The sequence below is a fragment of the Sciurus vulgaris genome (genome assembly GCF_902686455.1).
Source record: "Sciurus vulgaris genome assembly, chromosome: 7".
In the NCBI taxonomy this organism is placed as follows: Eukaryota; Metazoa; Chordata; class Mammalia; order Rodentia; family Sciuridae; genus Sciurus; species Sciurus vulgaris.
In genome coordinates this window covers 96180245-96197069 of record NC_136467.1, presented here as the reverse complement: position 1 = coordinate 96197069, position 16825 = coordinate 96180245, and the positions used below count along the sequence as shown (strand labels likewise).

Here is a 16825-nt window from a genome sequence, read left to right as displayed (position 1 = left end):
AAACTACACCCAAAGTACAATGGCAGTTAATCATGATGTTCAACAAAATGCTCAAACAAAAAAGTGACACTATCACAACCTCATTTGAGAGACTTTGGTCACTTAGCAGATAACAACTTCAGTGACACAAAGAAACAGGAATAAAACAATTATTCAAACTTCCTATTACCTGTTCATATTATAAACATGAGTAATACTTCCAAGTAGATTGCCAGGAACTTATTTACAGTTTTGCTATATTTGTGTTATGTACATCTTGAACATTGAAGGATTTATATCCTTAACATTTCTATCTTTTTTCAAATTTGACAATTACAACTTAACAGAACAAATAAAGAATCACTACATAAATTTACCTTACCTCTGTTGGGCCTTCACATGGGAACCCACATGTATAACTAATATTTTCAAGTTTGTTCACATAGACTGCACTTTCTGAGCAGTTTGCAGCCAGAATAACAAAGACATCAATAATCACTTTGCATTTTTCATCTTCAGATCCTTTCAAACAAAAAGATGAAATATTAAATAATCTTTTACAAACTTGAATTCACATTGAATTATTGAAGACAGTTGTCAAATTACTTGAAAAGACAAATTTGATAACACCTGCAATAACATAAACTTTTGTATCTATAGAATATTAAATTTAGAAGACACCCCAAAGATAAAAAAGCACAAACCTTTATTTTAGCAATGACTAAAAAGATAAAACCTCAGACAAGAAACAAGTCACAGCTCCCAAGGCATAAAAAGATTAAGGCTCTTTAAAATAACCAAGTGTTAACAAAATTGTTAATTCATAATTGTAAACAATGGGATAACTATAAAAATAACTATGAATTTCATACATGAATAAATAAAATCGTTTGGTATGGATGCCTATGGAAGCATTTGAAAATAACTTCAGGAAAAAAAAATGCTTAGACTGTGGGATGAGGTATCATTCCCACCCATAATTTTTTTAAATATTTTAACTAGTTATTTAAAAAATGTGTGAGTTATTCATGTTTTAGGATTGTGATAGAATCAGTTTGGCATACTGGTGTTTTTCTAGGAATTTATCCATATCTTAATTTCAGCTGTATAGTTTGTGAGCTTTCCACAATGGTATATCTGACTAAATATTTAAATTTGATGTTGTTAAACCTATTCACCTTTTTAAAATTTTATTTCATTTTATTTTTTTACCTCTCAAAGCTTAAGAACATAAAATAACAGCAAGAAAAGAGCAAAAACTTAGAAACAAAATGAGTAATGAGATGGGTCATTACTTTTCAATAAATCTTGAGAACCTGAAAAATGTTAAGAGAAGTGACTAAACATACAGAAAAACAGTAGTCAAAATACAAAATCTAATGAGAGGAATAAATATGAAAAACAACTTTATTTAAAATTTTACAACTTTATTAAAAATTCTGAGCTGCCTGGAGTTTAAAATCATCCTAACATGTGGTACTAAAGTGGATCCTGGAAACAGGGATTAGATGACTCTACTAGCCTCTCTTCTGAATCATAAATCCACAGAATTATTCTGATACCTTTCCTACTTCCCCACCACAAACAAATAATGTTCTAGATTTTATTTCAGAAGAAAGACAATCTCAGAGACTCCTGCCTGAAGGATATCAAAGCACTGTGGTCCCCCCAGCAAAAGTCAGTTGCCAACACACAAACCTATAAAAAGTTCCAAGTCTTCATGTCTCAAATGCACCTGGCAAGCTTTCCATCAGCATTCATAGTTCCTTACTATTAAATAATACCACCCAACATTTGGCTGAAGACTCCAAATGATGGGAACAAACCATCATAAAAAATATTTAAAGAAAACACAGGCACTATATAGAACAGAAGAAAATTAAAATGAAAAAAATTAAGAATATTTTAGAATTGTAAGAAAACTATTTTTCCTATATAAGTGAATTCACAAATATGTAAAATTTAAGTGGTAGAAAAATCCCCTAGAATATTAGAAATACAATATAACATTTGATTAGAACAGAATGTAGTAGAAAGTGGAGCAAGCAATGTAAAAAGTGGAAAATAAAAGGAAATTAGGAGAAAATGAGAAAATCAATTTAGAAAACTAAAACAACAAAATAAAAATAAAAAGAACCAGGCTTTTCAGGAAAATAATTTAAAAAGTAACTCCCTGCCATTAACAAGAACACACTTCCCAAAAGTCTCAACATTGTAAATTACAGATCATTGGGCAAATAATATATGAATAGGCTTCCAGAGAGAGAGACACAAGTTAAATATTAGGAATCAAAAGCCTGCCTGTTATGTACAAGATTACACACTATGACATGACTTCCTGTCTTTTTGCTTTATCATTTATCTTATATCATTATTAGTATTATTCTAAATTCATTTCCACATATACTCATTCTTTGTCTCTAATAAACAATGGTGCCAGATATGATCCTGTGCATATTTCATTTAACACAAGGTGTACTCAGTGTTGAGAAGGCTAGATCAAACATTATATAAATTTGTAATGTTTGTGGATACTGCAAAATTACCTCACTTGGACAAGGTGCTGATTTTGTATTATTGCCATCAATGGATAAAATCACTATGTTGTGAACCTATCGCATTTTTTCCAGGATGACAGAAGAAAAATTATATATGCATGGTGTTTTTAAAATCTGCTTTCCTGGCAGTTTGAATGAATCTGAACATCTCCCTCACATATTTAAAGATACTTTTTGTCATCTCATGTAAACTGTTAGGTTTGTATTATTGACTGATTATTAGTTTTGTTTTATTTTTTGGTGTTTGCTTCTTAATTTCTAAGAAAAACTGACATTTGATATCTTGAATATTACAATGATGTTTTCTTTGTTTTATGAAACCAAGTTTCATGACAGTAATCTTCTGTGAAATTAAATGTCCTTACAGTTGTTCTTTTGCCTTTTGAGTTGTATGATGTTTTTCAGAACTAGATATTTTTACTTTTTGGGTAGTCAAAATCAAAAGTCCTTTCATTCTGGCTTCCAAATTTTAAATAGTAGCTATGAAGACATAACCCATTTAAATTTATGTATTATAAACCAACATTTCTCTTATACTTTTGTATGTTTTTATGTTTAAGATGTTTATTTGAATTTAAACCAGAGAATGATGCAAGGCATGTGCAGAATATTTTTTTTCAGATGGCTATCTAGTTGTTTTAAAATTGATTATTGAATAGCTCCTACACAGTTTAATGATTTAGAGGGTCATTTTAGTATATGCCAAATTTTCTGAATGACTTGGATTTATTTTGGAACATTGTATTTGTTGACTATCAATGCAACAGTGCCATAATTTTCATTATTGAAGCTATACAATCTCCAATTATACCTGACAGCACTGCTTCTCCATCATACCCACCTACGTGATGATCCCTGGCAGAATATACTTGGCTTTGTTTATTTTTCCATGAGAAAATTAAGAAATAAACTGTCCATTTCACAAAACAAGAAAATATGGCTATTTTTTGCAACTTTAACAAATACAAGAAAAATACGGAGAATTGAAACCTTCAGTATGTTGTGTTCTCTCCAACAATGTGAAACATCTTTTATGAAGGATAAGTTATTCAGTTTTTAAATTGACATATCAGTCTGAATGTACTTATTATGTACAATGCAATGTTTTGAAGTCTATGAACATTGTTGAATGATGAAATCCAACTAATACACAAATGGATGAATAGTTATTTTATGCTGAGACCAGTCTGAAAATAAAAAAAAAAAAAAATTCACTTTTAAAAGTGACCACAGAAATTTAGAATACTTTAATACTGTGAGGGTCATGTGAAAATCACCTATATCTTCAGTATTCATTACAGCACAGTGTACTTAGAATTTTTTCAAATTGTGTATGCATGCACCTATATTATAGTAATATTTGTAAAATTCTCTATTTAGAACTTGAATGTTTTTGTTAATTTAAGTCTTATATATTTTAATTACTGTTTACATGACATTTTTTTTCCTTTATGCCATTTAGACTTTATTTGTGAAATATAATTCTTTTTCATTTGTGTATTTACTGATTATAATTATGTTACTTTATACTTGTTTTGAAACTTACTACTATATTTAATATGGGTGAAAATCTCTAAACTGCATCTATTTTTTAAAATAAAAATTTATGAACTACTGGGGACTGAACTCATGAATGCTTTATCACTAAACTATATCACATTTTATTAATTTATTTTTGAGGTACTATGGATTGAATCCAGGGGTGATTTACTTTACCCCGAGTTATTTTACCCCTCCATCCCTTTTTATTATTTTATTTTGAGACAGGTTGGCTAAGTTGCTAAGGTTGATCTCAAACTGGTGACCCTCCTACCTCAGCCTCTGAGTTGCTGGGATTATAGGCATGTACCACCACAACCAGTTAAAATATTTTTTTCTTTCTAAATTTTGATCTAAAGCCCCAAATTCCTAAATGGATGTATAGATAGTGGGCATTTGACAAAAACCAAAGTTGAATTTGGATCAATATGCTAAGAAAAATGTTTTTTGATGAAGATTGCTTTTGAGATACAGTATTTCATACTCTTAGAATAATCATTATAAATTTACCAAAAGAATAAAATGAATATATTATAATTAATAGCTTACGAGATCTTCTACAAGTAAGATGAACTATTTCATAAAGGAAAAATAAAATAAATACAGTAAATATTTATTTGTAACATCAATTCACAAATGCAAGTCACTATATGTTTAGAAAAATGTCCACCAGTAGGCATAACATGTTATAAATGTATATATTTAAGTTAGATTAGTAAACTGATAATGATGTGCTTAAGGAACAGTGTTCAGAGAATTAATCTCTCATTTTTGTCATGATTTCATCTTTTCATAAGCATGATTCACATTGTCTTATTTCACTTTACAACTTATCCATTTTGTCACTAGCACTTTTTCTCAAACCTATTAATACATAAAATTAACATAAATGATGACACTGAAAAGAAACAGTGCATGTCAGCTCTTTCTCAAGTCCTGCACTATAGACCAATTGTCCTTGAAGGGGCTTCTTCTAATTAATTGCCATCCTTCTTTGTAGGGTAATCATATTGGTGAGAATTGATTGGGCGTGTAAGACACTTCATTTAGTTGGTAGAAAATCCCTTAATTAAAATTATTTTACTGCTGGTAAAATTAATGCTCCCCATGTAAACTCTCCAGCTTGATTTTAAAGTTCCTCTTCAATTATATTTTATGAGAAAACAAAATAAGATCTTAATGACAACAGCAAGAAGAAATAAGAAACCTTGCAATGCAGATGTATAAATCTATTTACATATTTTTTCATTTATTGTAAATTTCTTTTTTGTGTTATAAACTTCACTATTAGAAATTGAGTTGCTGAATCCTAATGTTGACATTCTAAAATGAGTTTGGCTCTACTAAAATATTTGACTGTTGATCTTTATTACACTGGTTTCATTCCCTTACATAGTCCAAGTCATTTAGATTCTCAGATGTTAGGGTTACATAAGTCTTATTTTTGTGATAATCAGCTATAATCAGTAAGATCTGACCATACTTTCATGAAAGGATAATGATTAAATATACTTAGATTACTTTGATGATAATTGCTCAGCACTGATTCATCCATAAGCAATTTGGATTTTATATTATACCTCCCATGCTTTGAGAAATACATTTGTTATTTAACTGACATTCATAAAATTGACTATATTTACTCAGAGATGATTTATCCAGGAGTAACTTGGCTTCCTATTACTCTCCCCCATTTTCCCTAAAAAAATACTTTTTATTACATCGTTCTAAATATGTTCCCTTTAGCATTTTTTAGTTCTCAAAAGATGTTTCTTTATAAAAATAACCAGACACATGTAAGCATTATTTCTAGTTTGTGACAAAAGGAAATCAATTATAAAATGCAAGTACTAAAGCCATGAACTGATGTGGTGTGTGAAAGGATATGGGGCTTCTCAATCTGCACATTGAAGCTTTGAAGTAAAGGTCTTCTAGGTCCACCTCACTACAATTCTGTTTGCTGTTCTCTACTGCAAGGTCAACATCAGTGTGTTTCATGAACTCCTCAGAAGACAGCCAGGGTTGAAAACCACTGAACTAACACAATTTCTAAAGAGTCCTAAGACAAGATGATTCACTTTTTCTCTAACTTCATTTGTTGTTCTTGTTTGTTTTGTAAAGTAGTATTTGTAAAGTAGTCATTTGTAAAGTAGTATTTGTAGTCATTTGTAAAGTAGTATTCATAACACAGTCTCTGAAGTTGCTTTTAACACTAACATAATCAACAAGTCATTGCTCTCTTCTACCACTTCTGGTCTTGAGTGTGATTTGTTTAATGAACTGATAACTATTTCTGTCATTAGAGGTTGTTAACTCTACAGAAAAGTATTTTATGAGCATGATGAAATAAATTATCATGTCCTCTGCTTAAAAGGCTAATTGTTAGTTTATTTCAACACTGTTTAATGTAAGAGTAATCTTATAAATGCAACTGCTGTCAGTTAAATAAAATAAACTCTTAGTTGAGAACAAACACATCAACTTTACTAATTTGCTTATTGTTGATAAGTTCTAATGCCAAAATATCAATGTCAGAGGAAATATTCTTTGAAAGAATTAATTGAAGTACCATACAGTTTGAAGAATGTGAATCAGATTTGTATCAGTTAAGTCAAATAGTATTAAAATGTAATCAAAGATAATTATGCTCATCAAAATAGACTCTAAGATAGGAATTGACATTCTATGAAACAATTAAAATATATTTAATGAAATACGTGTTGAAATGATTTCATGAGAGCTAAGCCAGAAAATTAAGAGTCCTATTGATACCTCCTCCATTTGCTCACATTTATAATCTATGAAGAAGAACTTCCATTTATTTGAAGTTTCCATGCCTGAAATTATGATGAAAACCAACTACTTATATTTTTCCTCTTTCTGATGTATTTATCCATTTTATCATCCTTTAAAAAATGTTAGACTCTACAGTGCTTCATTACTTACTACTCTTGGACTATTTACCTGGCACTTTAATTCTAGCATTTCTCTCCCCACAGCTTAATTTACCCTTTTTTTCAGAGCCCTAGACAGACCTTGAAAGGATTCATCTCTTCTAATATAGCACTTTTACAAATTCCCTCAATTCAGAAGGCTCTTTTCCCTAAATATTCTGCATAATTCTGCCATGTCTCTCTTTAAGGGTTATTCTCTCTGAAAAGCTCGTTTGATCTTTTGACTTGTTTTCTCAATTACCCCCATTTTTCTTTATTCTAAATAATTTTTTGGTTTTCTTTTATAAAATCTTCCGCAGATTGAGAACATTATCATAAACTTACTTAAGATACACAACAAAATTCACAGTTAGGCTTGACATTTAGTACTATAGAATTTTACACTGGATCCACTGATACTTGCGTTAGTAAGTTGCACTTGAAATAATGGATTCAGACTACCTACCAATGAATTGATATTTTATTGTGTAACCAATCTATTGGTTTTACAATGTTTCAAGTTGTCAACAAAATATATGTACTTTTGTGAACTATGAATTTTCTAATTAAATTTTACATGATTATATGACTTCTGCATGAATGATACTTTCTTTAAACTATCAAATGTCAGTATTTTACTACAATTTTATTATAAAATGTACATTATCACTAAATGAACTTTGATTTAAAAAATCAAATTAGCTTTATTTGTATATTACCTTTTACGAATAAAGATAGACTTGTGTAAAGGTTAAAAGAAAAAACAAACAAACAAATGAAAAACCAGAAGGAAAGCTTTCAAAGAAGGTTATTTGTTCCCCAAAGAGAATTTTAGTTAAAATGCAATTGTACATTTATCACCGTGAGTACTTGTCCAATAACCTCCCTCAATCAAATAGATCCAAGAGAGGAGCAAATAGCTATATTTTTCTTGGTGTTTTGCACCAAGCTGGATTCCTGGACTATAGTTATGTTCCCCATGTTTGTCAGAGGAACAAATCACAGGAAAAGACAATTTCATTTTTACTTTGTGCTCTTTTGAGGGAAAAAAATCTCAGTATGATCAAAAAAGGATTTATTATATAGAAATTTTTGAAGTGATCCAAGTGGATTAAAAATTTTTTAAATAAATCAATTAATCAGTTATTTCCAATTTCCACACGTATTCAAACTGAGGAGAGACTTTGTTTTTTCAAATATCATTGCAGATAGCTCCACAGTAGTAGGAGTACTGAGGAATTAAGTACAACTTCTTCACAAACCCAAATGGATTTTTTGTGCACCTTGAAATGCATATATACTGGGAAAAAATAATGAAAAAATGAGAATTACCTTATATATTTAAATATATTTAAATAATAAAAAACTATGTACATATGTATGTTATATACATACTTATCTACAAACAGCTGAATTCTAATTGATTTTAAAAAATCATGAAGCACACCTTTTATAACTTTGTTCACTTATTCCTCGTGTTCTTTTATCATCTTCTCTTTGTATGTTGTTTGCTATGATATTCATGTTCAAAATTCTTATGCAAAATACTTTTGGTTTTGACCAACTGCAATATCCTTTGCCTTCTGTGTGACAGGCTATAATGTTATTTCTCTCATGAGTTAAAAATAACTAATGTGTAAATTCAGAGGCACTTCACTTAAAATGCAAATGATCAAATAGGTTTAACACAATGAAATGCTGGAGCATTTTTTCAATTATTCTCCATTTTTTGAAAATATTTTAAGTTAATTAAGGCACATTTCCTAATAATATGATTTGTTTATAGTGATCTCCAACATCTTCATGTATAGAAATACTATGGAGTTATATCCACAACTATATTAGTTAAATATAAACCACTTTTTAAATCACACCTAGGTCATCACTGAAGTTTTAGTACATGCCACTTTACTTAAACCTTAGGAAAATATGACCATTAAGAAACTTAAGGACTATGAATTCTATTCAGAGCATATCCTTCAATCATTGTTAATTTTCCAAGTCTCCAGTGAAGAAACTCTCCCTTAATTTAGCAGGAGAAAGTATAACTCAATCATGGAGCAAAAGGAATCATTAACATAGGACAATTCCTTCAATGCCATTGCTATGCTAAGTAAATTTTGCTCTAATTTTTTCAAGTCATGATCACTTTCCACCTAGATTCATAATTTTAATTTCCTAAAGGCAAGATAAAGAATGGCTCAAAGTATAAGTCTGTATATTAATTAATAAATGACCATGTAACTAACTGGAATCACACTAAAAGTGAGAAATAATCTAAAAAGTAGTTTTTATTTAATTATATTGAATGAATACCAAGAGAATACAATTCTGTGATGTATTTCAAAGTCTTACCATCACTTAAACTTCAACCCATCTCTTTTTAATAAAATATCAAATATCAAACTCTATAACTCTATAGAGTTTAGAATTAACCTACCTTCACTGTCAAGAAACATTGTCTTTATTAGATTTGCAGTCTTCATTGTGATGGAAGATACAAAAACTTACTAAATTCTAAATCTATGACTGTTCAAAATAAATTTAGGAAAGTAAGTTGTTATTCATACTGATAGGATTGTGTAGAGTCATCTCTTCATTTTAAACAAAATGAAGTAAAACAAATACTAAGTTTAAACCAAGTCATCTCTTAGGTGTTTTGCTTTGTAGTTTGTCATTCATTCATTTTTTAAACTAAGAATAATAGAGGCAGCTGCATGAGATATGAGATTTCCATTTCTGCCTCTCAAACTCAGAAGTCAAGGAATCATTTAGACATAAGATCTCGCATCTCCTGTAATAACTTTGAAGGAGATAGACCAGATAGATAGATAGATAGATAGATAGATAGATAGATAGATAGATAGATAGATAGATAGATAGACAGACAAATAGACTGAGAGCAAACACTCACTAATGAGAAAGGTGAAGTAAACTGATAGGAGCAACATGGATTCCCTGAGCACAGAGATGCTCTGGGTGCTTTTCCTGTTGTTCAGAATGTAACCTGCAGACCAAATTAAACTGCTTGACTTTTCTGAATGAAAAAAAAAGAAAAGATCCATGGCATAGAACGATTATGTTGTTGTTAGACCCTCATATCCTTTGATCATATTATGAAAGTATTGTGACTTTGAATGAAGTGTGGATTTGCAGGGAGTTATTTGTGAAGAAAATTGGAGCCTTTGCTATTTTTCTTACATTACTGAAACATCAATACATTTTCTTCTACCATAAAAATTTCCAGGCACTTAGGGTTTATTTATTTTATTGAATCATATATAGAGGTTAGGAGTCTTATGATATAGATTTTATCTCTATTTCTGATATCTCATTCATGACTTGTATGTTTGTATGAGAATTCAGACATATGCATACAAACATACATTTTGCTGTAACAGCAAGAAAATAGATATGCAATACCTTCTTTAAAGCAAGTTAATTTAATGTGAATGACTCAATATAATTAGAAAAGCAGAGATTTTTGAATGAATAAACTATTAGACAAGTAAAAGAGGAAACATGAAAACAGTCTACTTTTTCTTATTGAGTCATTTCATTTTACTGGGTTCATTTTTATTTAGTGAGAAAAAAACATACTTCCATATGATATTCCTAAGGAAAAATCACTATATTTCTATATAATATTCCTAAGGGATATTTGTCATATGGTATAGGATATTAAACAATTAGTAATCCTTCAATAATGTTGCTGTGGAAAACTATTTATGAAATTTACCATGAATTTACAAACAATTCTCTTTATAGTGCTGCAATATTCAAGTAAGATCTTTTTTAAACAAATAAACTCTTTTTTCCTTGAGTATGAGTTTTGAAAATGCTGCTATTGTACAAAAAAGTAATCATTCTAAATTCACATGTAAATTATGGTTAATTTAATACTCATTAAAACTGTATTTTCTTAGTTCTTAAAATATGAAATAAGATAATTTAATGATTCAAGGTCATTTGTATTACCAAATAGGTGTCTTTCCTGAAGTCAGTTTCTCTAAATTGGCCTCTCTTTTATATTGTAGTTAATTTGTAATAGAATGATGGTCTGTCTGACAATATCTGAAGTTCCTCAGTGATCTTACTTAGGTAATATAATAATATTATTATTTCTCTATAAATTTTATTTGCACACAAATGTTTTGCATAAGGTGCTTACTTAATTGGACTTTTTAATCTCCTTAAATTACTACTCTGAATTGGTGCTTTAAAATAATCCTTATTTATAAGACTATTTCCCATTAAATTCTTGAATTTTCCAGAAAATCTTTACCAGAAAATCTGCTGTGATCTGGGAATGCACTTCAAAATTTATAAATTTCAACCTTTAGCTCTGAAATAGAACTATGACTATAAAAAAATAAGTTCACTTTTGTTGGTAGAGTAAAAATCTAAGATGACCAACTCAGCTCATTTCCTGGGACATTCCTTCTAGTCTTTCCTGCAGGAAAACTTAGATAGCTGATGGACATGAATAGCTTATCTTAAATAGATTATCTCCTAATAGTATTATCCTGAAATGAAGAATGAAGGAGAATGAGGAGCAGAGCTGCAATTGATATGCAAGGAGAAGAGAAATGAATTTTTGTTCTCCAAGAATTCTGAAGTGTGTGTGGTCTGGGGCAAGGCATTTAGTCATGTAGCATAAACTCACCTAACATACTTGTCAAGGTTTCACTATCTAGACTAGGTGGGACTAAATTCACTTGCTCAGAACAATTTCATATTTGAAATATGTATCACATTTGTTAAATTATTCCTTATCCTACATACAGGATATATTCTTGTAAGGATATAAAAATCATGGATTGCAGAAAATAATAGGTATTTACTAAATTGCTAACAGAAATATACATAGACGATAGCAGTGTATTAATTCTCCTGTACTTGACTTAGTTTATGTATAAAACTTGTAAAGAGAAATCAATTCAACTCAGCATTTGCCCTATTTCTTTTGATAGTGAGTGGCATGCCAGAGAGTTGGGATAAACAGATATGCATATGGAAGTGAACATCTATCTTATTGTTGGCAGGGAACTAATTAACTGGCACATATTAAAAAAAAAAAACTAAACTTGAACTGACTTTGAACCTCAATAAGCTGAAAAGAATCATAATTTGGTAAACAAACAGTGAAATTAAGATAATTATGAAATAGTTTCACAATGACAGTAAAAAGAAGCAAAAGGATCAAGAAAATTGCCATAAAAGGAAAAGCAATCTGTTTCTTGTATCCATGTCAGTTTACGTTACATCAGCAAACAGTGGATTTTTCAATAGCAAACTTTTGTGATTTTTATTTGATAGACATGATACATATTCATAGCAATTTTATAACTTTATCCAACTGATTTATCATATCATGTACCAAATATATTCAATGTCATTTTCCTGAAGGCTTTTCCTTTTATGTAAAGGAAAACTGATTTTGACTGATAGTCTGAAGAAGATTTTAAAGCAACACTACATGTTAATTTCTTCTTTTAAAAGTCACCTTTCTTAGGCAAGATAATCATTTCTTTTAGTAATCCTGCCTTTCATGATATATTAAGCATTGTGCAATTTTCTTTCTTAAAGTAACTGTATAACAGAATTATGACTTACACAGAACATAGCAGCCTCAACATTCCTTGGTGATTCTATGTATGTTAATTTGTGGAATTTCCTGGTTTTTAAAAACTGTGTAGAAGAAAGGAGAAAAGGTTTATTTTTATTTCTTTAATGAGATCCTAAAAGGAAAAGAATGTCAGCTTTCCTCTCTCCTGTTTGTGACCATGTTTATATATATATATATTATATATATATATATATATAAATTTATCACTGCTCAAGTAAATTCAAAAGCATTATCTTATTTTGTGTTTGTTTGTTTGTCTTTGTTTTTTGTTTTGGTACCAGAGATTGAACCCAGGTGTATTTAACCTCTGAACCACATCCCCAGCCCTTTTTATTTTAATTTTGAGACAGAGTCTCACTAAACTGCTTAAGGTCTCGCTAAGTTGCTAAGGCTGTCCTACAACTTGCAATCCTCCTGCCTCAGCCTCCCTAGTTGCTGGGATTAAAGGTATACACTACCATGCCTGGCTCATTAGAATTTTTAAAATTGAAATGCTTAGATAATCAATATATTTCACTATATTCTTCAGATAAGGAGACAAAAGTAATAATTATGATTTTTATATTTTTAAGCTTACAAACTCAATTCTCATAGATCTAGGACTTAAAACTACATGCTTGGATTCATTTCCCATTGTCTCTTACTTTATTTCTTATTTTTGTTTATCCTCCAATAAAGATATTATCAGTGCCAGTATTAATTGACTTTGACAAAAGTCATTAAAAATCTGAAATATACAATTGTGTATAACTTGTGTATTATTGTTTTTATAATCTTCTTGCTTTGACATTTCTTATTTACTCATTCTCCTTAAGCAGTAATCAGTAATATTTTACTTATTAATAAAATATCTGATTTTACCTGATTTAAAGAAATGTAATTCTCTATGGTTAAACAGTGATAAGGTGACATACATCAAAGTCCAATTTTCATTCATATTCAGTCTCTTGTGGAAAAAATATTGTGAAATCAGTTGTATATATTTTTAAAATTAATATTAGCATATTTTCTCCTGTTTTGTTGAGTAGCATCTAAAAAACGTACCTGAACAACAACAAAATGACAGAACGATACAAAATCAAACATAAGAGTTAGCCCAACTTTATTTTAAGAAGACCCCAGGCAACCTGATTTTAAAAGCATGTTCTCAAGCATTTTTGGAAATTTTATAAGGCTGTTATTGTAGTCTTCATTTCTCCAAGTCACAATAGTTGACAACTAGAAGAAAGACTATATTCTTATGTGTTTGCTGATGTGAATATTCAACAAAAATTTATTGAAACATAAACTGTTCTCCAGCTATCATGGAACACGTGACACAAAAATTAATGGTAACATTCTTGTTGTAACTGACCTCACAATGTGTTTATAGTCATTCCAAGAAATCTTGGATATGAGTAGTGCAGTATAGGAAGACAGTGCTACAGACAATAAGAACAGAAAGGAAACAACAGTCCACCTGAGCACAAAAATTAAGAGAGATTTCATTTTGTTCAAAGGCATGAATTTAACAACTATGTGAATAGGAAAAACATCCCAGAAAGAGAAACTGCATGTACAAAGCACAAAACTATGAAAAACCTCAGTGTGATCCATGAACAATCAGTGATTCAGTGTTGCTGACACAGAGTTCTTGGACCATATGTGTTCCTTTATGTAAATAAGTAATAATGAGCTAGTTGATAGAGGAAATGAGAAAAGATGGGATTATAGAAATGAATCACCATGTTTGTTATATGTAGCTCTTTTAATGAAAGAAATGATGGGAAACATTGGAGAATTTTAAATAATAGAGTTATTTTACACTTAATATAGCAGAAATATCACTATATTTTAGGGATGAGATAGCCAATGATGTCATACTCAACAAGCTTTCTTTTACACATGTTGGAAGTAAATCTGAAAGGATGCATTGCTAAGAGACCAATTAACGTAGCTTGAGTTATTATTCTTGTTAGTGAGAAAACAAATTTAATGTTCTGGTATGTCAAGAAAAATATAATAAATAATTACTTTTGTTATATGTGTCTCTCAAGGGAGATCATCTCAGTAACCAATATTAGACAAAGGAAGTTTTTAACTATGAGTAAAACATAAGACTTTGGAGTTTAAGAGACTACCCATATTAATCACTCAAAAATATTGTTTCTAGAGAAAGTGATTTCAGTAAATTAATTTGAAGAAAAACTGAATTTATTTCTATTTATTGTGATGTGGGTTTTATTGAACAGTAAGATAATGGAGAAAATTTAAGTATTTATTAAGTATAGGATTCTAAATTAAAGAATGTCATATAGGCAGGCAATGGTGGAATGGATGTAACACAAATACTCAATAGGGAAAAGAAAATTTAATGGCAACTGTAGGAGTATTTTAAAAGGTTCCTTTAGAGACTTGAACAGAATGTTTAACAATCATATACTAAAAATAACAAAAGGGGAAAAAGAAGAGATAGAGTAGAAAAGATGATAATGAAAAAAATAATAAATGATAATAAAACTGCAAACAATTCTCTCCTTTTAGCTGAAGAAACAACTGAATTTTAACTATTTAAATCCCCACTGAGTGATAGGATTTTAAAGGCAGGGAATGGATTTTTGGAAAAATATATATATATATTTCTGTATCATTTGAATTGAACAAAATTCTAAAAAGGATAAAAATTAGCCAACAAAACACAAACAGAAGATAACTGAAAAATCAGCATCAGTTGATCAGTTGATACTTAATTTTTCATTGAATAAAAAAATAATAACTGTTAAAAATAGAGTTCTAACTTATTAAATTATGCTGTAATCTATGAAATACTTTATAGATTCAAATACCATATATTATGGCAAAGGGAAAGAATTTAAGATAGCATTGAGTGAGAAACTAGTATGTATGAGTCATGGGAATATTTCAAGAGTGATTTGAAAGACATGGAGAGAATTAGCATGACTCATACACAAGGGTGACATGAAAATCAACACACTGCTCCATATTTTACTTTTTCTTTTCTACTATTCATGTCCAGAAACTGAGTCACTGATAAACAAAGCGACTTATGGCCACTCTGACTTCAACCTCCAGTCCTAATTCATTGAAGAATTAAAAAAAAAAAAAATAAAACCTCTCTGTCTCTGTTAGGTATACAGTATACAGGTAAGAATTCCAAAATGACTACATTTTTTTAATCTCTGAATTTTGTGAGAGGTATAATTTCTTTTTGTCTTTGATGTACAGCTTAAGCAAATTATTTTAAACAATACCTTTTCAGTAGAAAAAAAAGTTTAGGTGCATATATTTACATACATAAAGATATGGGTGGAGCCCAATGAATAAGGGGAGCTTATAAATTATTTAATGTCTTTCCTTTTACACAAACACATCATATTTAATTTATTTCTAAATTTTCTTGCAGGGAAAGTTTGAAACAAGTTAGAAGATGTAGAAATAGTCACATGTGGATAATAAGTTTAATTTACCAACTTGTAAGGTAATGGGCTTTTGTTACACCACAGTGATTCATTAGCTGATGTTCCTCTTCAAAACAAAAAGCAAAACAAATTCTACATGCATTCTTTGATAATGATGAAAGAAATTAAGGAAACACTATAGTTTTCATCAGTGTGGAGCAATATATAGCATTTAACAGAATTATTTGAATAACTAAATTATTATTCAAACTCTGTTACATCCTATATGAGTGCACAATTCTTAATGAGCAGAAAGCTTGTTATTCCCCTATTTTCCTTCGTTTTCCTTGATTTTCAATAGTAATGCAACAAGAAGAGAACATTGCTACCTAACTTAACACCAAATATTTTATCTTTCCCTTTTAAAACATAACCATTCTTCTGCAGGATAGTTTCTTTATTCAACAAATGTTTATTGTGAGTCTGCTTTAGGGAAGACTGTGTTAATTGTCTGGCACAAAGTAGGGGAAACACAAAACGTATCTGATTCTCTCAGACAACTTTGAAATAAAGATAACTAAAACATCATAATTCCTAACAGCAACAAATTTAAGGACATAATTAATCCAATATGCTACAAAATTGAATATTCCCAATTAAATATATCTAAACATATTTTACTGTTTGGGTACAAAGTAAAATTATATATACATATAATTAATAAATGGGCATGTGTAATCTGTAAGTACTTAAAATGTTTCTTATTAGGAGACATTTCCTATGTCTTCC

General features: G+C 29.6%; 1 protein-coding gene across 1 annotated transcript in view; it reads right to left on the bottom strand.

Annotated features, from left to right (window-relative positions):
• The window catches only part of EYS (eyes shut homolog), a gene marked incomplete at its 5' end in the record, with an annotated part of 1696555 nt that overhangs the window by 1557885 nt on the left and 121845 nt on the right, over positions 1-16825 (bottom strand). Inside the window, 1 exon segment of the mRNA XM_079147376.1 lies at positions 357-501. Within this exon segment, the coding sequence (XP_079003502.1) occupies positions 357-501 (145 nt within the window).